Source organism: Enhydra lutris, unplaced genomic scaffold (genome assembly GCF_002288905.1).
Source record: "Enhydra lutris kenyoni isolate GAN:26980312 unplaced genomic scaffold, ASM228890v2 scaffoldscaffold36, whole genome shotgun sequence".
NCBI classification, from domain to species: Eukaryota; Metazoa; Chordata; class Mammalia; order Carnivora; family Mustelidae; genus Enhydra; species Enhydra lutris.
The window spans coordinates 16,736,965-16,761,618 of NW_019154120.1; the positions used below are offsets into that span (position 1 = coordinate 16,736,965).

Below are 24,654 nucleotides of genomic sequence, written 5' to 3' on the forward strand. Positions count from 1 at the left end.
AGGGAGGAGCTCGCGGACAGCACCGCCTCCAGGCCCCGCCCCCTCCCTTGGGGCTCCGCCCACTGATGCCCCGAGTCCGCCGCGGGCTAGCCGAGTCCGGGGGCGGGGCTCACCCTTGCCCTCGGGGTCTCTCGGGCTCCGCCAATCAGCGAGCGCCCTGTTGGCCGTCCGCAGCTCCCGCGCCCCTCCTCCTCCCGCCGGCCTCCGCTTCCTAGAATCCAAGATGGCGGGATCCAGGCAAAGGGGTCCCCAGGCCAGAGTTCGGCCTCTTTTCTGCGCCCTACTGCTGTCGCTTAGTCGCTTCGCCGGGAGCGACGGCATGGGAGGCGACCCTGCGGCTACTGGTGCCGCGGGCACCGCAGCCGGGTCGCCACACCGGCGTTTCGAGTACAAATACAGCTTCAAGGGACCGCACCTGGTGCAGAGCGACGGGACAGTGCCCTTCTGGGCCCACGCGGGGAGTAAGCCGGGAAAGAGGGCGGGAGGCCAGGGTCCCTTCCCCGCCTTGGGTCTCCTCTTCTCTACCCTCTCCCTGCTGCACACCACTGGCGCGGCGGATCCTTCTCAGCAGCCCCTCCTGCAGGTCGGCTCTGGTCCGCAGGGCTCTCCGCCTGCGCCCGGCTCTTCCCCCCGTTCTGCCCACCCCTCGTCCTCCTGTCCTCTTTTCTTTGATCTCGCCCGTTCTTTCCGTTCGGTCACGAGGTGTTTTGTTACTTTCCTATACTTCAAGCATTAAAACTCTCTTCTAAGCATCACGTTTCACCCTAAACGCCACGTCTCAACGCGAACGCCCCGCAGCCCCACCCCCGGCCATCCCAACCTGAGACTTGTTCGCGGAGCTTCCCTACCTCCTTTCCCGCTCGGTCCTCCCCTGCGGTCTTGTCTCCGGTGCTAGCAATGGTTAATGCTCCAGTGTGTACCCCCGATGACTCTAGAGATGGCATATGTTGGTTTTAAAGTAGTTTTTAAGTCTTCTTATGTCCGAGGACATTGTTACGCTACTGGAACTACTACACCTTGAATTTGCCTCTTTCAGTGGCTTGGTGTGGGCTTTGATCTTTTCAGTTGTATTAACACGTTATGTAACATGAGTCGCACTCCTCCGTTTATTTAGAAGAAGGGATATATTTTTTGGTATTGTTTCTGCACTTAATACATGAAAATAACATTACATATACAGCCTCTTCAGAGTTATAGTTTTTTTTTTAATTGAAAGTAATCTGTGCTCCTTGTTTTATTCCCTTTGTATGTTTGTCACTGTTAGTAGGTAAGAGAGCCTTGCTAGCCATTTACATACGTGAAAGAAAACGTATCTGTACTTTCTAGTGCTGATGTGTCACTGCTGACTAAGGAATCAGCCCTCACACTTGGCATGCTGTAAGCTCTGTTCAGTGACCATCAGATGCATCCTTTGAAACAAGTGGCAAATGCCTTTTTACGGGGTGAGAAGTTCTGTCATTTTGGGTTCCATTCATTATGTGTAATTAAACAGTCATTTATAAAAGGTTTGTATACCTCGTTTTAGAATGTCAGGTGCTTGAAACAAAATATTCCATTTCCAGAAAAAATATTCCATTTCCAGAAATTACTGAGTAGGAAACACACTCTAAGGAGGGAGCATTTCACTGAAATTAATATATAATTTGAAGGTAAAAATTTCAATTTGACTTAATGACCAAGTCATTAAGTATTCGAAGTAGAGTACAATTATTTTGTTTCTCAGCAGGCATTTTCTCTGTGCCCGCTCATTGAGGATTTATTGCTGGGCTTTTGTTATCAAGGTAACATTGTTCCTAATAAACAAAGATGCTGCAGGTGTACCAAACACAAGTTTTGGGGGTTTTTGATTCTTGTTTTGGAATGATGCTGAAGTTTTCAATAGTGGTGATGAATTTGCTCACACTTTTTTTCACTTCTGCATCTCTCCCTTGCCTGCTTTTTCTTCTTTCACACTTATGCCATGTACATCAGTCAATTAATGTTAACTACTCAGATTAGCTAACTTGACTTTCTCTACAGAGCCTATACCCAACTAAGCTTGTCTGCTGCAAAAATGTCAGGTAGTATACCTGGGTGAATTAAAGTTGGATGACTAGACTGAACTTGAAATAAAGGGATTCGTGTTTTAGTCCTGACTTTTCTGGATACTGACTCTGGGAATCCCTGCTGTGAATACCCCTTGCTTTCATTATCGCTGTAACTTTTACAGTCTCACTGTTTTCTTAACTCCATTGATCATTTTTTCCCTTCTCATTTTACCCTGAGATCCACTATTTACAGCAGTTTTTATAAATAGAGAAATTTGAGATTCAGTTTAAACATGGCCCATTACATTCATCCCTAAATGAAGATCAAATCGATGGTGTTTCTTTCTTAACTCTAATGGCCTTTTGTACTGTTAGTACACATCCTGGGTTCATAAGGGCACAAAACTGATCACAGCAATTTGTAACCCTTTGTAGCTCTCAGAGCTCTTTCACCTTCATTTTCTGATTTGATCATTTGTAGGCAAGGCAGGTGTTCTCTGTCTTAGAGATGAAAAAACTGCTGTTCAGAAAAGTAAGGTTCTTGGAAGGGACATAACTGGTGTCAGTAGACTAGAACCCCTGTCCAGGTCTTCTGAATCTGTGTCTGCTACTCTTCTCATGAGGCTTTCCCCAGTGTTTAAGTGCTTGAAAGTGTTGGTGACAGTGGCTGATCTTAATAAAGTACCTCAGCTTGTCTTCCGTCAGTTTTTCCTACCTGTAAAGACATAATACAGTTATTTCCCAGAATGGATGTCAGAATTCGTTAATATAATAATATAATAATCTGAGAGGATGTGTTAGAATTGTTCAAACTTAGGCCTGATAGGTGCTATGATAGTATCTAGTTCTATAACAGGACTAGCTAACGTTTTCTGAAATATTTCTGTACATTATATGCCTGTGAGGTTATTAGAGAAACGGAATCACTTACCTGTAATCAAACAGCTAGTAAGTGGTGGAGCTGGGATTTGAACCTAGCTTGGAGATGCAAACCACCATTTTGGGGATCACAGTTCTCTCTGAGAATCTGCTGACACTGAAGAACTGTTTATTGACTTGAAATTCAGTTGACCCTCTCCCTAGAAGAATGCATATATGCACAAAATTTTGCATATAACTTTTGGGATTTTTAGAAGTGATTGAGCCTAGCCCCTTCATTTTACAGGTGAACATATGGTGAACCCAAGACAGTAAGAATATTTGCTCAGAGTCACACAGCTGAACTGAGACTAGGAATAAGTCTCTTGATTCCTAGTGGTATGTTCTTTTCACACTGTTTCAGCTTTCTGACATTTGTAAACTGCTAAAATGGTTCACAGTTTAAAAAAAAATAATATGCAAGTTTTTGAGATACTTGAAAAAGAATATAATGGGAATCAAATAGTTGATTTGCTTTTTAAGTCATAATTTCCTTCCTCCTGCCCCTTGAATTTTTAATGTATTGCAGCATTAATTTTTTTCCAGAAGTATTTCACTATGCAAAAGATGGGGGTGGGAAGGCTGTTAGAAAGCTCTAAAATTCTATTTTATTTTCTTACTATTTTTAAAATATTTTATTTTTTATTTCTTAAAAATTTTTATTTATTTATTTATTTGAGAGAGAGAGAGAGAGCACAAGCTCAGTAAGGGGCAGAGGGAGAAGCATTCTCTCTGCTGATAAGGGACCCGGCCACAGGGCCCTCTCCTAGGACTCTGGGATCATGACCTGAGCTGAAGGCAGACACTTAACCAACTGAGCCATCCAGGTGCCCCAAAAGCTCTAAAGTTTTAAAGTTGAAACTATCAATGTGTAATTTTTTCCTAACAAAATTATTGTACAGGTTACCAAGTTAAAATTAGATCTCTCTCGGCATATGGAACAGTTTGGTGATGGTTCGTTGAGTTTTACCTAATTATAACCTAAAGCTCTTCTTCCCTGATTTTTGTTCCAGATGCTATTCCAAGTTCAGATCAAATTCGAATAGCACCATCTTTAAAAAGCCAGAGAGGATCAGTGTGGACAAAGACGAAAGCAGCCTTTGAGAACTGGGAAGTTGAGGTGACATTTCGAGTGACTGGAAGAGGTCGAATTGGAGCTGACGGCCTGGTATGATCATTTCTTTACCTGTGTATCGGTGCGTACAAATATCGATGCATATGTATATCCGTGCATATGTGCATCAGTGCATATACCACTAGCCTCTGAATGTCCCTTGTTATATATTTACAGGCAATTTGGTATACAGAAAATCAAGGCTTGGAGGGTCCTGTGTTTGGATCAGCTGATATGTGGAATGGTGTTGGGATATTTTTTGATTCTTTCGACAATGATGGAAAGGTATATTTGTTGTCAGAACTATTACCTACTTGAATACATCTGCTAACAAAGTTAGGCTGTGAGAAATACAGCTTATTTAACACTTTGGTCTGGTTAGTAGTTTGAGAAATCTCCAAACTCTATTTTAAGTATGATGATTAGTCTTGTATATAACCGAGACTTTGGAAATTTTAAAGCTCTTTGTTCCTGATTTGTCATGCACCAACTGGAGGTCGTAATGGAGTTCTAACTCTGAGAACTTTGCAGTGACCTCCCTCAGCAGCACCCTGTATGCGTGTAGTAATTTTGATGTATAAGCCTGAGTCATTTAGAGGTAGGCAGTGGAACCAGCAGTGTTTAGGATTATAGTCTGTTTTCATGAAAATACCCTGTGCTTTACTATTACTAGCTCACATATTAATACCTTTTTATAAGTTAATCACTCTTTTTGATCTGCCAGTTTCTCTGATGATGTCTTTAGGAGAGCCTAAAACAGTTCAGAACAAAATGTACTTGTGATTTAGTGACATTAACTTGTGCTGTGTTAGCCTTAAGATTGATGATCTTTGTTTCAGCTGGTAGTTTCTCTGCTGATTGTCATGGGTTATTATTAGCAATTTAAAAGAATTTTAATAACTTCTTAAATGCTGGCGCATACTAGTCCTGTTACTAAGCTCCCTTGGGTCTCACACGTGTCCCACATAGTCCTCAAATATGTGTTGTAGTTGATCATATTCTCTCTCTCTCTCTCTCTCTCTCTCTCTCTCTCACACACACACACACACACACACACACGTCTTTATTGAGGTGTTTAGAGACTGTCTTTGAATGATTATAATAGAGTTTACTAAATTTTTTCTAAATAAATAGAATCTTTTCTATTAATTACTTTAAAATTTTGAGCCCTAGAATTTTAGAGAAATAAGAGACTTTACAGCACTTCTAGAATGATCTAGAATTCTTTGACCTAAGGACTTTAAAACGAAATACATTCTTTTTATTTTTAGAAAAATAATCCTGCTATAGTAATTATAGGCAACAGTGGACAAATCCATTATGACCATCAAAAGTAAGTGTATGTTTTTTATATTACTTGGTTGCAACAACTTTTTAGAAACCTTGTAAAAAGAGATTATTTCAAGTCTGAATATTTTTCAGATGAAATAAGATTATCCTTTTTCTTGAGATGTATTTTGTAACTTGGTAGAAAGGTCTTTTTTAAATTTGGTCCTGGATGAAAGTTCATTCTATGGACCACCTCAGATTTCAAACATAAAAAAGACTTGTTTTATTGAACCGAAAACTATGTAATATTTTGAAAGATTTATAAAATGTTCCTGGTTCTTGGTGATGCCCTTAGTCATGTTTCTTTCATCTTTCAAAAATAAAGTTGAAATCCTTAACCAAACTAATGGCTGAGAGATTTACACCACCGCATACATCCTGCATGTTGATTTATTTAAAGATTCCCAGTAGGCTACAAAATTTCTAAGTGTTTAGTATATTTATAATGTGTGTGAATTAGGCATGTACATTGTTAATTTTTACATGTTTGTTGTGGGAGGAATTACCTTTGAGCCAATCAGGAACTGTAAGAAAAGTTACTCATCTGCATTTCCATTTACTGTTTCCTCCTAGTTTATCAAGACCCCCTGTGGAGCTGTTTAAACCAGAGGTGCCAAGGCCACCTCCTCCTGAGTCTCCTTCCCTTGACTTGGGGTAGGATCTAGGCATATGCATTTTAAAAGCTCCAATGTAAAATAAATAAATAAATGAAAAGCTCCAGTGTATTTTGATTCTGCCCTGACATAAAGGAGGATTTCGCCCTCATCTCAGAAAAGTAAAACTTTCTTCTTGCTGTCAGCACATTGGCTTCTGATGTTATCCATAGTTCTGACAGGAATCACAGGGAAAAACTTGTGCATTAACTTTGTGTCTTCTGAGTAAGTAACTTCAAATGTCCTAAGACTGTCATAACTTAATAATATATTCCCTTTCTGGACGCTGATCATTTTAAGTAGTGAATTTTTAAGTACTGAGAAGCTTTCTGACGTTTTTTGTTTGTTTTCCCTTTCTTCATACTCTAGTGATGGTGCTAGTCAAGCTTTAGCAAGTTGCCAGAGGGACTTTCGTAATAAACCCTATCCTGTCCGGGCAAAGATTACGTATTACCAGAAAACACTGATGGTAAGTAACACGCACTTAAGAGATGCTCAAATGAACAACATTCTAGTGGACTTTTCATTCTGAATCTTTGATAAAAATTAAAGGCATGTAAGTTTGGGTATCGGTTTACGTATTCAGCATTACTATGAGAGAACAGAAGTGTCTTCAGAGCTTGGCCTAAGTAGTCATGTGGTGTTAAAACTTGCCCATAGGTTTGCATTCATCAGTACGTTTAAGCATCTTACTTGCTAGATGCCACACATTACATACATATCTGAGCCATCCAGATACGGATCTGAGTAAGAGAAAGCTCATTTTCTCCAAAGAGCTTGTAGTCTAGTGGAGGGAAGATACTTGTGTAACATTACTGTGCTAGATGGGAGGTGTGTCACAGCACACGTACCATTAAGGAATCAAGGGGTTAGCATCTTGTAACTGCAGCTGGGAGCGGAGAAGGTCAGGAACAGTTTCTCAGAGCTGAGCTGCACCAGGAAGGGGAAGGGGGGACTTTTCTGAGACGTGGTGCATGTTCCAGGCAGAGAAAACAGGCACAGGGACTGGTGAAAGATTGGGGAAAGGCACGTGATTTGGAATGGCTGGGGATAGAGGAGTTGGGTTGAATAGGGTTGAATAGAGGGGATAGAGGAGTCTGGGGAGTGGGGTTGAAAGGTCCATGGTGGCAAGTCACACAGGCCTTGGGTAGTTTATCCTGTAAGGAACTGCTGAAAGTTTTAAGCAGGAAAGTGAAATGATCCAGTTTGCGGTTTGGGCAGATGACTTAGGCAGCAGTGTTCTTAAAATGGCATTTGTGAAAGGAGGCGCTGCACTTAGTGGGCCATTCCCTGTGCTCTGTCTTTTTAAGTGCAGTGTCCCACTTATTTTTTCTGACATCCCTATGGGGCAGGCATCCCCATCTTATACACAGGGAAGTGGGATATGGAACATTTTAAGTAACTTATTGTTACTTAACATACCATATTGTTAACTAATGTACCACGTAAGTAACACAACTGTGATGTGAACCGAGTGCCTCCTTCCCTTCGAGACTCCACTTGCTGTCTGAGCCAGGGGAAAGGGAAGAAGAGAGGAGAGGTGATCAGGAGGGAGAGACTGTGCTAGGGGGTGGGAGGGTGTGTGCAGTGGGGACTCAAAGATGGTTCCGGGATTTCTGGCCAGTTGTACACCTAAGCCAGGAAGCAGCATCTGAGTTTGAGTGAGGAGTGGGAGGGCAGAGGGTTGGTAAGGAGTTTAGTTTTAGACAGCTTGAATTCAGGGCAATATTTATGTAAAGTGGGTATATCCTGCGGCACCTGGGTGGCTCAGTCAGTTAAGCGTCTGTCTTTGTCTCAGGTCCTGATCCCAGGGTCCTAGAATCCAGCCCCTTAGCAGGGAGTCTGCCTCTCCTTCTCCTTCTCCTTTTGCTGCTTCCCCTGCTTGTGCTCTCTCACTCTGTCTCAAATAAATAAATAAAATCTTCAAAAAAAATAAATAAAGTGGGTATATCCAGCTAGCAGTTCTTCTAATATCATGGGAACTTTGCTTGTTAAAGGTACCATCAATGCCATCATACTAATAAATAAAAAACATCTTGTTTAAATTTTTCTTTCTCCTGTCTCAGTTCTTTGGAAGACTTTAATATTGGCTCAGTCTTTTTTTTTTTTTTTTTTTTTTTAAGATTTTACTTATTTATTTGACAGAGAGAGACACAGCGAGAGAGGGAACACAAGCAGTCACACCCCCTCCCCAACTGAATGAAGAGAAGCTCACTCCTTGCATGGCAGTCTATTTAATTTAATATAATTATATTTAATTCCCAACTAGCTGTGGTAAAAATTATAAATTCATCTTATTTGTTTGAGCTCTGACACTGGGGTTTTTGACCAAATCTGGTCCCTCTTCTGTATGAACCATTCAAAGGAAGTCATCATGGTTCCCTGAGTCTTCTATTTTAGAAAGATTTTCATGGAACATTATCAAATATTTCTCTTTAAGCCTTTGACACATTGTAGGATAAAAACTTCGAAGTGAAATATCTCATATAATGATGCTAAATAAGTGAGGTTATACATGGACAGGGGATTACCCTTTATAATAGAGAAAACTGATCGCTTTTTGACGGTTGGCTAGGAGACCAAATATAAAGATCAGTTAGTCATAAATTGACTATTTGAAATTCATTTTACAATGCCTGTTGTAAAAGCTATAGCTGTAGTATGTCTTTTTTAGGTAATGATCAATAATGGCTTCACACCAGATAAAAATGACTATGAATTTTGCGCCAGAGCGGACAATCTGGCTCTCCCTTCCCAAGGGCATTTTGGAGTATCGGCTGCAACTGGAGGTCTTGCAGGTAAGTCTTGCCATCTTTTAATGTTACAAGTTCGTGAATTGAGTTTCAGTGGGAACAGTCTACTGGGAGATTTGTAGACTTGTCTCCTCTCAGCCTTTTAAGACGAGGGGTACTGCAGAGCCAGTCTTTTGGTATCTTGAATCTGCTCATTTTCTGCTGATACTCTGTAGGTATACAGTTGGCTGGGGCCGCAGACAACTGATGGTTGATATTTAAAGTCAAGGCTGAAATAGGTTAATTGCCAAGTGGTTTAGGATCCTGAAAGTTGTCACAGCACATTTAAGTGAATTTGGTAGCCTAAGGAAATATTACTGGGACTAAAGCTTAAACAAGACATATTTACCATTTTTGCCCCACATTTGGTAATAAATGAACTTCTCACATTAATACCATCTTGTGTTTAAAAAATATATATATCATGTTGTGTTTACATGGTACATGGTATAATTTTTTATTATTTTCAAATATATAATTGTTCCTTACAACATCACAAGGAGGGAGAGAGAGAGAATAGATGGTATTTACCCTATTTTTAGTTAAGTGTGCCAAATCTTACATTAAAGTACATTATAAATACTATATAGCCAGTAATGGTCAAACCAAGGCAGGACTTCGTTTGAATTTCTGACTCCTGAGTCCAGTGCTCTATCACACTGAACATCTCCTGAGGTTAGGTAGCTTACACACCTAGAGTGTTAGAGTTTTCTCTTTCATCTGGTTGCATATCTCAATCTTCATAACAGTGGCAGAAAGCATAGAGATCACTGGTTGGAATTAATTGCGCTTGCTTTGCAGACGTGACTCTCCAGGATTGGTATTTTAGGTCAGCATTATGAGGTTTGATCTGCTAAGTGTGTTTCCAGCTTAAGCAGCCTGAAATTAATTTGATTTTTAAAATATGATTTTAGATTAAGTAAAATTGTTAATATCTGCTATGTGAGGGAAACAGAGATGAATATTGTATAGATAGAATCATCATATTATCTAATTGGAATGCTTGGCGAATAAAAGAAGATGCTGTTAGTAATACCAAGACAGCATGAATAAATCAGGACTATCGCAGTAAGCCAGGACAAAGCAATGTCAAGTTTATAACAAGAAAGTAAGGCCAAGTAGTGGTAAGTACTGTAAGAAAGGTTGAGAGGTCCAGAAATACATGAAGGACAGGATTTTGTCTCATTTGGCTGGGACACTGCCTATAAAGGAGATTTGTGGGAAGATATGGGAAGTTCTTGGTGTCAGGTTTAAGGGTTTAGGCTTTCTTTTGATTCCTCATTTGTTTTTTTATTCCTTTATCCCTTATTTATTATTAACCTTTATACCCTTACTTATTAATTATCTGTCATATATTAAACACTGTTAAATATTCTGGTTTAAGATAAAATAAAGTGAATTTTAGTTTATTTCTGATGTAAATTTTTCTGGTGAATTTTCATCTCTAAGCTCACAAAGCTCCGTTGCCTTTACCAGATGAGAGCTGATTTTTGTTATTTTTCACAGATTATTTTTAAAGCACTAGATCTCTCTAAAGTAACTTCACAGCGGTAAAAATAATCTATTGTGGAACTTTTTCAGATTTTTTTTTTTTTTTAATTTTGTAGATGACCATGATGTCCTTTCTTTTCTGACCTTCCAGTTGACTGAGCCTGGGAAAGAGCTGGTAAGTATACACATTTTTTTTTTCCCCAAAAAAGTTGACTTCCAGTTTATTGGTATCTCCCTGTAGCTGAAAACTTGGGAGGTCCAACTTAGATTTGGGTCTTGTTTCTGCCTGTTATTGCTGTTTAATCTTGTGAAAGTGGCTTAACCTCTGTACCGCTCTGTTTCTTCACTGGTAAAACTGAGACATTGGTACCGGCTACCTCATGGTGTCATGAGCATTAAATAAGACCGTGCACTCAATAAATGGTAGTGGCTAGTGTTACTGATTTGTTGTAATTATTAGTAGCAAGAGTAAAATGGTTAATATTTTTATGTTAACCTTTCAACTAGTGGTTGAGTAGTTAAAATGAAGGAGGAAAAAAAAGTATACTGAGGTTTAATATTTTCTTATCTTTTAAATTTTTTTTTAATGATCTATCCCTAAATTCCAAAATAAGCCTACGCCAGATAAAGAAATTTCAGAAAAAGAAAAAGAAAAGTATCAGGAGGAATTTGAGCACTTTCAACAAGAATTGGATAAAAAAAAGGAGGAATTCCAGAAGGGCCACCCTGACCTTCAGGGGCATCCTGGTGAGTTGGAGGAAGTTGTGCTCAGAGCCACATGGGGGTCGCGGCACACACATTCATCCCATCCTTGAGCTCTTGTCTGGCATATCCAGACAGTTTCCAGAAGCAATCTATGAGCAAGTCTTCTGTCATAAGGCTTGGAGGTTGATGTTTCTATCAGTAAGGGTGTGGCTTAGGAAAGCCTTTGGTGGGCGATACTGGGTAAAATGGATGAACAGTGATCCCTCCAAGTGCAGGCTCTGTGAGAACAGGGATTCTGTTTTTCTGTTGACTCCCGTGACCCCCCAAACCTTAAAAAACAAAACAAAACAAAAAACCAACGTGACCTAGTAGTTGAGACTCTAAATATTTGTGGAATGAAATCATACAAAGTTTATGTCTTTCCTTTGAGTGGCACATATTAGCTTATTAATATAGAGATAATACTGGGAAAATAACAAAATCTTGTGAAAGTAATATGAAATGATCTCTAGTTCTCCTCCCCTTACTGCTCAGCAGAACTCTGGATTTGAAGATTTTGCAAATTTTAAAATAATTAGTCTAAGCCATTGTTGAACTTAAGTGTGCTATGGGTCAAAAATAAAACATGAGAGGTCCAAGTAGAGTGGCTTTATATTATCTGCTAAGTTTTATCTGGATTGTTCCCACCGGCATAGATCGAAGCTGTATTTAACAAAGCCACAGCTAGCTTTTGTATTCCTTAGAGTATGTGATTCTCTGAATGATCAATAATATAAATCGGACTTAATGAAGATAAAAATGAAAAATGAATTTAATTCTCTTCTTGGATTTTTTTTAAATATCACATACGATTCCTGAGAATATCCTGAAGCTTACTGTAGTAAATGTTTGAATGAAATGATTTTCAGCACAGTTTTACAAGGAAAATCAGCTGTTCTCAACTCCATTATTAAATTTGTTACCTAAGTGAAAGGCACAGATTTTAAAAGTGTAGTTTGATGAATTATGACAGACTTGTATACCCACTTAATTGTCACTCAGTCAACACATAGAATATTTTTACCACCCCAGGGTGTTCACTCATGCCTCTTCCAAGTCAGTCCCGCTCCGCAGGGACAACCACTATTCCTGATTCTAGTAGCATAGATTAGTTTTACCTTTTCATATAAATAGAATCATATAATATATTTGAAAGAAGATTATTTTTAGGTGAAAAACTTTCAGAACTAATTTATAGGTGTTCAGCCACCATACGTGGCAAAAAGCATATAGTAATTTTGTCATGATTGAATTGACTATCTGCATATTTACTATTGAGGAGCTCATACCACTGGAGTAGATCATACTGGTGATGTCCTAATTTTAGTATATACTGATGCTTCAGTCACTTACGGTATTGCAAAAACTACACGTCGGTGATTTTGATCATTTTAATTTGCAATTTCCATTTCAGCGGATGAAATATTTGAGAGTGTAGGAGACCGCGAGCTGAGACAAATCTTCGAAGGACAGAATCGTATCCATCTTGAAATCAAGCAGCTGAACCGACAGTTAGATATGATTCTTGATGAACAGAGAAGATGGGTCTCTTCGCTGACAGAGGAGTTTGCTAAAAGAGGGCCGGGAATCCCAGCCCAGCAGGGACAGGTGAGCTTTCCAGACAGGCGTGTGTGCCGTAGGTAGCCTCTGATGGAGGAGGAGGCACAGAGGAAAGAAAGGGTACTCTGCCTTGTGCTCCTACAGAACTGGGTTCTTCTGCTTTCCTTCTAGATCACCCAGCAAGAGCTGGATACCGTTGTGAACACTCAGCATGAGATCCTGAGACAAGTAAACGAAATGAAGTAAGTCTGCAGAAGTCATGTCTGAGTGTTAGGTGATACATTTATCCAAAATTCATGACTTCTCTCTCCCTCTGTGCAAGCACATTATTATTGTAAGAATTCCACAAGAGGATAAGAATCACATTCTAGATTCAGTTTATAAATCAGGGAGTGGAAAGTACGGGAACTTTTGATGTTCAGAAACTGCCAGTAGGCCTAAATGTTTGAGTTGTTCTAAATCAGAAGAGAAAAAATACTTTAGCATCTTTAAAAAAATACATTTGCATAGCTACTTGAGACGAGTATTCGTACATTTCTAAAATAAAAAGAGTATGTGTAGGGGCACCTGGGTGGCTCAGTGGGTTAAGCCTCTGCCTTCGGCTCAGGTCGTGATCTCGGGGTCCTGGGATCGAGCCCTGCATCTGGCTCTCTGCTCAGCGGGGATCCTGCATCCCCCCTCTCTCTGCCTGCCTCTCTTTTTTTTTTTGACAGAGAGAGAGAGAGAAATCACAATTTCTCTCTCTCTTTGTCAAAAAAAAAAAAAATAAAAAAGAATATGCGTAGTAGTATCTGTGAAAAATCCTAGAAGGATAAGCATGCATAGCATTGTAGAACTGTGATACAAGCATGCCTGATGCAGGAACTTCTTTGTGATGGAATGGAACCATTTCCAAGGAAACGTGCCATGTGTGACTACCTCTCTTCCATTCCATCTTGTACCCTAAGAGAGACTGGACAGAGTTGGAACAGAGAGGAGTTACTGTGTCCTTGGAACTTTGAATAAGTTGCTAAAAAGTATTCACTTACACTTAACAGCTTTCAATGCCTAGAGTAGAGAAATAGCCAAAGTGTTACGTTTTATAAGCTCACTTTTTAGAGCATTGCACCAACCAGTACAACCCTTGACAAACAAGAATGTCAAGGTGAGTTCTTTAGCACTGGAAAATTAAACAGTATTGGGTTAAACAGGTGATAATATCCACACCTAGAGATTAAAGGCAGCCCCACTTGTAACTGCAAATTTGGACTTCTTTTCACTTATACTATCTGACATTTTAAAAAATTTTTAAGTTGTAAACTCATGATTAAAATATTTACGATCCTAAATGAATGAATTCTTTCAGAAAAAGGGGCACCTGGGTAGCTCAGTCAGTTAAGGGTCTGCCTTCGGCTCAGGTCATGATCCCAGGGTCCTGGGATTGAGCCCCGCGTTGGACTCTCTGCTGACCGGGGAGTCCGCTTCTCCCTTTCCCTCTACCTGCTGCTCCCCCTGCTTGTGCTGTCTTGCTCTCTCTGTCAAATAAATAAAGTCTTTAAAAAAATTTTTTTTTCATAAATTTCATAAAAGGATCATTTGATATTATTTTTGAAATCTTTATTTTGATCTAATTTTAGACTTCAGACATTGCAAAAATAGCACAATTTCCGTATATTCCTCGCCATCTTCCCCTAATGTTCATGACTTATGTAACCGTAGCACAAGTTGGCAGAGCCAGGAAATGAACAGCAGTGCAGTACTATTAACTAAACTGATGATCTTACTCAGATTTCACCCACTTTCCACGCATGCCCTGTTTTCTGTTCCAGGATCGTGTCCAGCAACACGCATTGCATCTAGTTCTCTCTCTTCAGACTTCTGCAGTCTGAAGTAGTTCATCTCCTCTTGTCTTTCATGACCGTGACAGTTTCTGTCCGTTCTTCGGCCCACTGTCTCCAGGTTTGGGGTCCGGCTGGTGCTGACTCATGACTGGATGGAAGTTCTGTGTTCTTGACGAGAATACAACACTGTGTCACGGTCACGATGTCCGTACGGCTCACTGAGCTGACACTGGCTGGGGTCACTTGGTTAAGGTGGTTCCTTTCTGCTTTCTGTACTTTAAAGTTACTGTCTTTCCCTTACTGCCTAAATACATTTTGGAAAAGGAACTTTGGGACTATGTAAATAATGTAAATATCCTGTTTCAGTTTAAACTTTTGCTTGCTAATTGTAGCATCCGTTGACGTTTTGTCTGAAACAAGAACGAGATGTTTCCCAAATGCTGATTTTTTTTTTTTTTTCTATTTTCATCATTCCTTCCCATGCGTTCATTGGAATTCTGTAAGGACTGGGTCTCTTCTGCCCCATTTATTTATTTTAATCAATTATTTATGTCGTACGGGCTCATGGATATGTATTCTGTGGGTTGCAATCCCATACTGTCATTTTTTACTGCGCAGACGATTCTGCTGTGGTGATTAAGAACTCCTCCAGGTTGGCTTCTGTGTTCTTTCAAAAAGCTCCCATCTTTTTTTAAAGCATTTCTTAACTTTCTGGTGCTACACCGTGTTTCAGGCTCATTTTGTGTTTTCTCTGCCCCAGCTCTAGAATCAACCACTTCTCTGGTGAGCCCTGGATCCTTTTATTAAAGAAAAGTATTTAGAAACCCAAGATCTGGACAGTAGGTGTGCTCACTATCCGTGTGGTGCCACTGCTCCTAGGCCCTCTCAGTGGACAGAGCTAGGGAATATGTGAATGTCTACTAACCCACTCAGACGCGCATATCTTTATTTTTGTGCCCATCACTCTTATTTGTATTAAAAAGACCCTGAGATTATCCAGACACTTTGGATTCTGGTTGGACTAGACTTGACTGAACATTATAGGTTGATTTTCACCTTCTTCTTTCCTTCTTTGAAAATTCTTTCTCCAGGAAGGAGAAACCTATTTTTTATCCTCTAAAATGTATTTACTTGTTTATTTTATTTTTTTAAGATTTTATTTATTTATTTGACAGAGCACAAGCAGGGGGAGCGGCAGGCAGAGGCAGAGGGAGAAGCAGGCTCCCTGCTGAGCAGGGAGTCCAATGTGGACTCAATCCCAGGTCTCTGGGATCATGACCTGAGCATGGTTTGTTCTTCCTGTACTTTGTCTGCACATGTGTATTTTCTTAGATCCCCTTCTTTCTTACACAAATGTTACTATATTCCAGATACTCCTTTTTGTTCTTTGCTATTTTCACATACCAATGGTACCAGAACATCTGAAGAGTCAGTGAGTGATTAGTAAACCCTAGCCATCTGCTGTATAATGCATGAAAACACTTACTTAGAGTAGTTAGCAGTCCTCATAAACTCCCACTTGCTAACTGAGAATGAATGTCATGCACCCTGTATGTGAAAGTGAAAACTGAGCGCCGATGTCTAAATTTGTCTTCTAGAGCTTTTTTCCTTCTGGATTAGGCTTCAGGAAAAAACTGTAAAGAAAGGAAATTTGTCTTTGTGGAGCGGTTGATTTGTGTCTGTGGATTTTCATATTCTTAGAGAATCGTAGAGTTTTTTTTTCTTTTAAGCAGAAGCATGTAGTACAACCCCCTTCAGTTTACAAAGAGAGAAAAAAAGGCCCTGACTGTATAAGGTCCCAAAATAAAAAGTCAGAAGTAGTTTCATCATCTCCTCACTTTCAGCTACAGTTTGTAGCAGACCAGAAAGAACGTCTTGCCAGTTTTTATTTTCATTTTAGACATTTTCAAACATACAAAGAAGTTGAGCATAAAAGCCATCCCTTATACCCCACCCCCCAGTTGCAACAGTTATTAATAACTGGATGTTGTCGGCCTGCACTGTTCATGATGAAGTACCCCCATCAGCCCCTCCAAAATTTTAGTGGCGGTCATAGTCATAGCCAGTATCCCTCATTTCCGGAGAGAGAGTAAAGGATGGTACTCTCACTCTAAACTTCTGTCTCTGTTTTTGCTTTTGGTTTTTTTTTTTTTTTAAGGTTTTATTTATTTATTTGAGAGAGAGAAAGTACTAGCAGGGTAATGGGTAGAGGGAAAAGCAGGCTCCGCACTGAGCAGGGAGCCCAATGTGGGGCTCAATCCCAAGACTCTGGGATCATGACCTGAGCTGGAGGCAGATGCTTAACCGACTGAGCACCTAGGCGCCCCTTACAGTTTTATAAATTATTTTCCATAGGCACCTGGGTGGCTCAGTCAGTTGAGTGTCTGCCTTCAGATCAGGTCCTGATCCTGGAGTCACAGGAATGAGTCCCTCATCTGCTCAGTGGGGGGGGTCTGCTTCTCCCTCTGCCCCTTGCCCCCAACTTGTGCTCACTCACTGTCTCTCTTTCTTGCTCTCTCTCTCTCAGAGAGATCACAAGTAGGCAGAGTAGCAGGCAGAGAGAGAGGGGGAAGCAGGCTCCCTGCTGAGCAGAGAGCCCAATGTGGGGCTCCATCCCAAGACCCTGACATCATGACCTGAGCCAAAGGCAGAGGCTTAAACACTGAGCCACCCAGGCTCCCCTAAATAAATAAAATCTTTTAAAAAAATTATTTTCCAATCCTGAATATGATTCAATATTTCTAAATGTTGATTTTTTAAAATAATCTAACATTGGGCTTCGAAGTATATCTAACCTTTCGAAAAATGTGACTAAAAAAATCATTTTTCTAGCAACTCCCTTGTCTAAAGGGATTTCTGTTTCAGGAATTCCATGAGTGAAACCGTCAGACTGGTCAGCGGCATCCAGCATCCCGGGTCTGTCGGGAGCGTTTATGAGTCAACCCAGCACTTCAACGACATCAAAGAGCACCTGCACATCGTGAAGCGGGACATAGACAACTTAGTGCAGCGAAACATGGTAAGCTCTTGACTCCTGCTGCTGTCATCATTAGTCTCCCTTGGTTAGAAACAAATAAACGCATATTCTACTGAAAAATGCTTTATAACTTTTTACTTAATACTAATGTTCATTTTTCATATTCAAGGTAGAATTATTCCATGTGATCCAAATGTCTTTATATTCCATGTTTCCATACCCTATTAAATAGAATTTTTTTAAGGATTTTATTTATTTATTCGAGAGAGTGAATGAGTGAGTGAGAGGGGGAGGGACAGAGGAAGAGGGAGAAGTTGACTACCTGCTGAGCAGGGAGCCAGATGTGGGGCTCAATCCCAGGACTGTGCAATCATGACCTGAGCCGAAGAAGGCAGATGCCTAACTGACTGAGCCACCTGGGCGCCCCTCCATACCCTGTTGAATAGAATCTTTAAAAAATACATTGCTATTCCTATCATTGCGATGTCAGTCCCAGACTTTTGTTCTCTAGGTTCTTTCTGTAAATTTTCTTTTTTTAAAGATGCCTCTTGTTATCAGTAGTAATGTCTTTAAACAGCTTTAGAAAGGTGAACAAAGGTGAATGTCTCTTGACCCTTCGCTGAGACAGGTGCTGGGTAGCTCCACTTCTCTGTCTGGGCTGCGAGGAAGCGCACGTCTGACATTGGCTGACTGGTAGCCTCTTTCTTTAAGCAAGATTCTTCTTTTTTCTAGCAACTCTTCCTCTCTTACTTGGTTCACTTTTCAAAGTTTTTTTGTTTGTATGGTTTGGGTTTTGGTTTACTTTATCAGTCCTGTTTTTTTCTAGCATTTTTCACAGATACGCTGGCAAAAAAAAAAACAAAAAAACAGATACCTACAGGCACCTGTGGGGTGCAGTTGGTTAACCATCCAGCTCTTGATTTCGGCTCACATCATGATCTTGGTGTCGTGGGATCAAGCCCCTAGTTGGGCTCCGTGCTCAGCGGGGAGTCTGCTTGGGATTCTTTCCCTCTGTTCCTCTCCTGACTCTAACGTGTGCACTCTCTCTGTCCCTCTCAAATAAATACATCTTTAAAAAACAACATACATACTGGTATGCTCAAGGCCGTTCTTGCTGGACTATATGGAATAGCTCTAAGACTGGGGACAGATTGTATTGGTAATTATGAAGCCGGCCGTTTGCATAATTACACTCAATGTCAGTTTCCTATAAATTTGTATCTAGATTAAAGCTCAGATGATTCAAAGAAGGCTAACTTTTACACTCGTGCTTTTTATTTCTACCTTATTATGGAGCAGTTTGGGGGGACTGTAGTTTCTCAGTCCACTGTTTGTTGCTTTTCTTAATATAAGCAGAAACTGTGATGAAATCTTCCCCTTTTTTACAGGTAGTAGCAGACTGTACACATTTATCTTCTCCCTGCTTTCTTTCACTTACCAGTGTGGTCGTAGTGGGGCACAGATACTCCTTATTCCTCTTACAGTTGCATGAACCCCATTATGGGACTGTATCATAGTTTTATTATTTCTCATGAGAAGTCAGTCTTTTGTTTCTCTGTACTCTTTTTCTCTGCTTTTAAGATTTTCTCTCTGATACTGATTTTAAACAGTTTGATAATTATATGCTTTGCTTTTGTTTTCTTTTTCCTCTGCTTGGGGTTTAATATCTTAGTTCTGTGAGTTTATAGTTGTCATTAAATTTGGGAAATCTTTAGCCAGCCTGAGCACAGCCTTCCAGAGGGCTTGATCCCACAACCCTGAGATCATGACCTGATCAAAACCAAGAGTCCCACGCTCAACTGACTGAACCATCCAGGCGCTCTTTCTAATTTCCGTTTCAGTTTCTTCTCTGATCCATGGATTTGAAGTTGTCTTTCTCTGGCCTTCCCCCTACCCCCCACCGCCCAAAAAAATGCTGATCCCATCACTTCTTGCCATCTCGTTCATTGCCTTTGCCTTCAGACGGGTGTTGTTTTAGATTGGATTTGTTTCTAGCTCTGCTAGTTGTCTTCTGCTAGGAGGCTGGTCCGTATTACCCAGTGTACCTTCCCGGAAGCCCTAATATCTTATATGTTATGTGGAGCTTTCTAGCTTTAAAAGTTTTTTAAAAATAACTATTATACTTTAGGAAAGAAAGTTAATGTGTTGTTAACTAACTTTCCTGAGATCCTTAACTATTTAGTGGGAAGAACTTAAGTCTTTAACATGTAATCTTGTTTCCTTTATATTTTTGGATACTGCCTTTCTTACCTATATTTTTATGTATGTCTTGGGTATTCCCATTTTTCAAATAGGAGTTAAGAGTTTTCTTAATGACCATTATCTGTCATCCAGAGCGTCGTGGTCTGTTCCCTGAGTTCTGTTTGAGGCCCGTTTCCCCCGGCTGTGCCCCGTGGAGCGGGGTGCAGTCTGGTTCTGGGACAGGCACACACGCAGTGCGGAGCGCTGTCCCGCAGGTGCAAACATGACGGTGCAGACAAGCCGTTCTGTCAGGATACCGTGATTGAATCTTTGCCCCGGTATTTAATTGCCCCCTTAAAACAGAGAGAATACCCATGGAAATAGGAAAAGAAACTTTTTTTTCTTTTAAGATTTTATTTATTGACAGCAAGCATAAGCAGGGGGAGCAGCAGGCAGAGGGAGAGGGAGAAACAGGCTCCCCACTGAGCAGGGAGCCCAATGTGGGGCTCCACCCCTAGGACCCTGGGATTATGACCTGGGCGGACGGCAGATGTTTAACGGACTGAGCCATTCAGGCGCTCCAAAAGAAACATTTTTCAAAATACTGATTAGTAATGTTGACTGCTAGGAGGTTGGGGAGGATGGGGGCTAAGAAAAAGCCATTGTATTTGTCAGGCAGTTCCTTGAGAATAAAGGGGATACTATTAATAATAATAATAATAATTAATAATCAGTGTAGTACAGCAAGGATAAACTGGGTGTGTCCAGGGAATTTGTGGTCTGTGACCATCAAGAACACAAACAATCATTATCACTGTGCTGAAGATTCGAGCCAGACAGCAGTGTGTTAGTGACTGGGCCATGAAGGTGGAGGCCTTCCTGTGTCAGCTACTCTTCCAGAAAGTTCGGTGGTAGGGGCTCCTGGCGGGCTCAGTCAGCACAACATGGTGGTTCTTGATCTCAGGGTCATGAGTGTGAGTCCCAGACTCATGGTGGACACAGATACTACTAAAAAAGTAAACAAGTAAGCTTTATTTTAAGAAAAAAGTGGTAAAAGTTAAGGGGATGGAAGATATTTATGGGACGAATAAATAAAAATCTTGAGTTTATGTAGTTAACCATGAATTTTATGAAGGTTTCATGTTTATCTCTTTTTCTAAAATACCGGTTTGACTAATTGTAATAGTTTTTTGCCTTATAGCCATCAAATGAAAGACCAAAATGCCCAGAGCTGCCACCATTTCCATCATGTTTATCTACGATGCACTTCGTTATATTTGTAGTGGTACAAACGGTGTTATTCATTGGTTACATCATGTATAGGTAAGTCTCTGAAATTTGACTCCGCATCTTTCTGTATTTGTTTAATTTTAAACACTTCAACTTCCACTACTTGTAAAATTCAGTTTAACACAAAGCAAGTAGTATTTCTAGTCTATTTCTGTCACGTGGGAGTGCATCTGTAGGAAGGATGCTTATCTTAATGGGATGTATACTTCCGAAGGCGATGTGTATTTCAATTCTAAGCAGTCCTGATTCTTACTGAAGTAAAATGTATAGAACTTTCACGGTTTTTTTCTTCTTTTTCCTTAGGACTCAGCAAGAAGCAGCTGCCAAAAAATTCTTTTGACCCCGTTTTTCATATGTGTGCATCATGTATGTATATACAAAATGTTGTCTTTTTGAGGGAATTTAAATATTTAAATTGCTTCATAGTCTAAATTATTAAATTTTGTATAAAATGACTGTTTAAACATTGATTTGCAGTAAGAATAAACCGTAAAACAAAGACAACCACATGTAAATTTGTGCATAGTACATAAATCTATTTAAATTTCAGTGAATTTCTGGCCAGTAGAATACAGCCACTGAACAGAATATTGATAAATAAGATGGTAAATAATAGAAACTAGGCGCAGCCCCAAGATGTGAAATTTACCCCTTAGTCTCCAAAGTTGGAGGTTTCTTTATTTAACATAAATACACTTGCCTTCCTAACCCCCAAACTATGTGGTCTAACTTAGAGCTCCCCATCACGTTTATCTTAAAACCAGAGTCTTTTTTTAGAGGTCAGAGTTTCCTACTCTAAGACCCAGTCCAGCAGTCCTTTTATCCAATACAGTTCCCTTGGAAATCAAAGAATATTTTGTCTGAGAGCTTTAGGATCTAGGTAACAGGCTTCAGAATGTTGAAGTATCTTTCCCTCTGATTATCGATGATACATTTCACTTTTAAAGGAAATTTGGGGGGAAAATTAATAGCTGCTCTTTGCCTGAAAAACCATTTAGGTGAAAATGTTCCTCTGATCATGGTTTTCGTGGTTTGGCGTGGTAATGTGCTCAGCTCACGCCCGCTCATATTCGTGAACGTCTCTATGCCAACAGCATCAGTTCAACAGTATGAACATCATTTTGTGATTTAAGTTTGTAACTTAAGGAGCGTCTCCCGTTTTGTATAGTGTAAATGCAGCCCAGATTGCACATCCTGGGGAGAGTTTAAGTTCACCAAAAAAACCCACCACTGAGTTTTGGTTACATCACTTCATATAATCTGGTGTCGTTTAAATCAAGGAGACTGGAGTAGAAACAGTGTAGACGTTTGAAGACCAAATTTGAAAAACAGAATTTACACTTCTGATTTCTTCTTCTTTTTTTTTAATGCCAGAACTAAGGATATTGTGAAGCATTTGTTAGGAAGCTTAACCTTGAAATGTCAGACTGCAAGGGTTCGCTGTACTGTTTGTGCATAGTGGTCCTCAGTGTTACAGAATCAGTCCGGAAAGGACATTTGAACATGCAGACTTCATGTTGTCTTCACGGCTGATGTAGACCTGTGTTTTTGCTGACTTCAAAATACTTTTATCTCTTTTAGCTAAGTTGTTATCTTTCATTTGTCAGAGAACCCAGAGTAAGAAGTTACACTGTTGTATAAAACAGTACCATTTCATTCTTGTAAACCTTCATAAATTTGTTCTCAAACGTCATTTACAGACTGGGCTAACCGCCTAAAATCTGTACAGAGACTGAGGAACTCTGCACTGTAGCAGTACGTACTTCGTGCTGTGTACGCAGGCAGCCCTAGCATTGCTTTGCGTGTTAGCGTTGATCCCGGAATGCTGAGTAAGACTATTCTAATGACTGCTCGCTCTGCTTCAGTCACTTTAAGAGAAAATGCTTCTCTGGTGTTTCTCTCCTTTGTGGTATTCACATTTTGAAATTCATGTTCCAGAGACGCCATCACAGAATTTGCTCTTAATCTGTGGGGAAAAAAAAAAAAAAAAAACCTTCAGAAGAGTATTTAAGTTGTGGGCTGTGGAAGTTGGGAAATCCTCTTGATAAAAGGCTGCAAAATATCCAGTGTTACGAAATCCATTGTCATGTATGCCTGAACGGACTAAGGGGACACCCGACATATGAATGCGGTGGACATTGTTCAGGCTACAGTTGGGAGAGGAATTGTGCTGACCGTTACTAATTCAGTCGGAGAGAGCTATTATGAAAATGCGTGAATCTTTTTCTTTTTTACCTAGTAATTTAATTTACTTGAAGATCACTCATAAAGCAGTTCGCACAGGCTGTTCATCGTATTATTTGAAATTCGGTTTATTTTCCTCAAAATCATTCGCTTTAAGTAGCTCATTTCAGAAGAAAAGTGTCTGCTCTGTGGAAAAATCAATCACTGCCAGGATTCTTTCATTTCTGTACTATTTTGTATAATTGCATTTGTTACCTTCTCTCACACCAGCAAGTATTTTACAGGTGCCTTGGACTAAAACAAAATTGATTTTAAAAAACTTTAGTGTTGAGTCATCGTGCCTGTGATGCCACTTTAAAAAAAAAATCTAATGCCATAATGGCTAATACTTTTCTTTTAATGTACCTGTTTGTGTTCTAATTGTTTGAATGTTTTATTCAGCTTAAAACTTTACTAAGAAGCCACGAACCATCAACAATGTTTTGTTCTGTATTAAAGGGACATCAGTGTTTCTCAGAGTATGGTCCGTGGACCGTGTGGGTCATGCTGTGCTTGTGAAGCGTAAGGATTCCAGGCCTCCATTCTAAAGCACCTGAATCAAAATTCAGAGGCGGGGCTTCAGAATACCACTTTTCAGCAAGCACGTCAGGTGGTTCTGAGCACACTAGTGTCTGAGAACCACTAACATGGCGAGTGGAAAAAAAGTACTGTGTTCTGTTGGTTTAAAGCTGAGCAGAGAGCATAATCATTTTCATTGCCGGTGACGTTAGCACATGTGCACGGATCCTTTTCTTCTTGCAGTGTTCTTCCTCCTAAAATTCTTGCTTTCTTAACAACCACAAACTAAACCCAGATTGTTGCCTGTAGCTCTTGGTACTTTGGTTGATGGCTTTTAAACTTACAGAATCATCGTCAGATCATGACTAAACCATGAAAACCCCCATCTCAAAGTCTGCCTGCTAAAGCTTTTTGCTTTCTTGATTGCGATTTCTGTGACATTTTATCTCAGACAGTTGTACTTTTTTGATAACTTAGGGAAAACAAATTACTTGAATAAGGGATCGCCTGACCCAATGCGTTGCAGAGATACAATCTTTGTAAAGAACTTAAATAACGGTTATGAATATTAAGATGTGATTATCTTTTCCTGTCCATGTGCTTATGCGGGGAGATCCTGAATAAACCATTATACGGGGGATTTTTTTATTTATAAGATATAATGTAAAATCACCACTTGCAACTTTTTAGATCTGTACGTTGCCTATTTAATATATTTCTTTTAAAGTTAAGGGTTTTCTATCCACTGTTAATTTCAATTGGATGACATTTTGTCAAGTGTTTTTTTTCTGATTGTTATTTGACGCTAGCTGGAATTCAAGAAATGACATTGACCTTATTCAAATAAAGAAATATTTTAGTAAATTTACTTTTTCCCTCATTGATCTCGGGTAGTAAGTAGGCATTTATTTTCCAAGTAGGCCCAGGTTGTGATCCTGTCTTGTTTGTCGTTTGCTACATGCTGTGCCCTGGGTGGCCTCCCACACGCAGCAGAACACGTGGAAGCAGGAAAAGAG

General features: G+C 40.0%; 1 protein-coding gene across 1 annotated transcript; it reads left to right on the forward strand.

Annotated features, from left to right (window-relative positions):
- Positions 1-220: 220 nt before the first annotated feature.
- On the forward strand, positions 221-24,502 carry LOC111154267 (lectin, mannose binding 1). The gene is made up of 14 exons (XM_022513776.1): positions 221-461; positions 3,959-4,113; positions 4,237-4,344; positions 5,331-5,392; positions 6,411-6,510; positions 8,716-8,839; positions 10,441-10,499; positions 10,939-11,071; positions 12,483-12,676; positions 12,800-12,870; positions 17,314-17,467; positions 20,808-20,929; positions 21,200-21,262; positions 23,579-24,502. The coding sequence occupies exons 1-13, from the start codon at positions 224-226 to the stop codon at positions 21,234-21,236; spliced, it is 1,557 nt and encodes a 518-aa protein (XP_022369484.1). The 5' UTR covers positions 221-223; the 3' UTR covers positions 21,237-21,262; positions 23,579-24,502.
- Positions 24,503-24,654: the final 152 nt, after the last annotated feature.

Coding starts and splice junctions, on each gene's coding strand:
- LOC111154267 (XM_022513776.1), top strand. CDS start 224: ATGGCGGGATCCAGGCAAAGGGGTCCCCAGGCCAGAGTTCGGCCTCTT. Junction 4,345..5,330: donor CTTTCGACAATGATGGAAAG/GTATATTTGTTG, acceptor TTTTATTTTTAG/AAAAATAATCCTGCTATAGT. Junction 8,840..10,440: donor TGCAACTGGAGGTCTTGCAG/GTAAGTCTTGCC, acceptor TTAATTTTGTAG/ATGACCATGATGTCCTTTCT.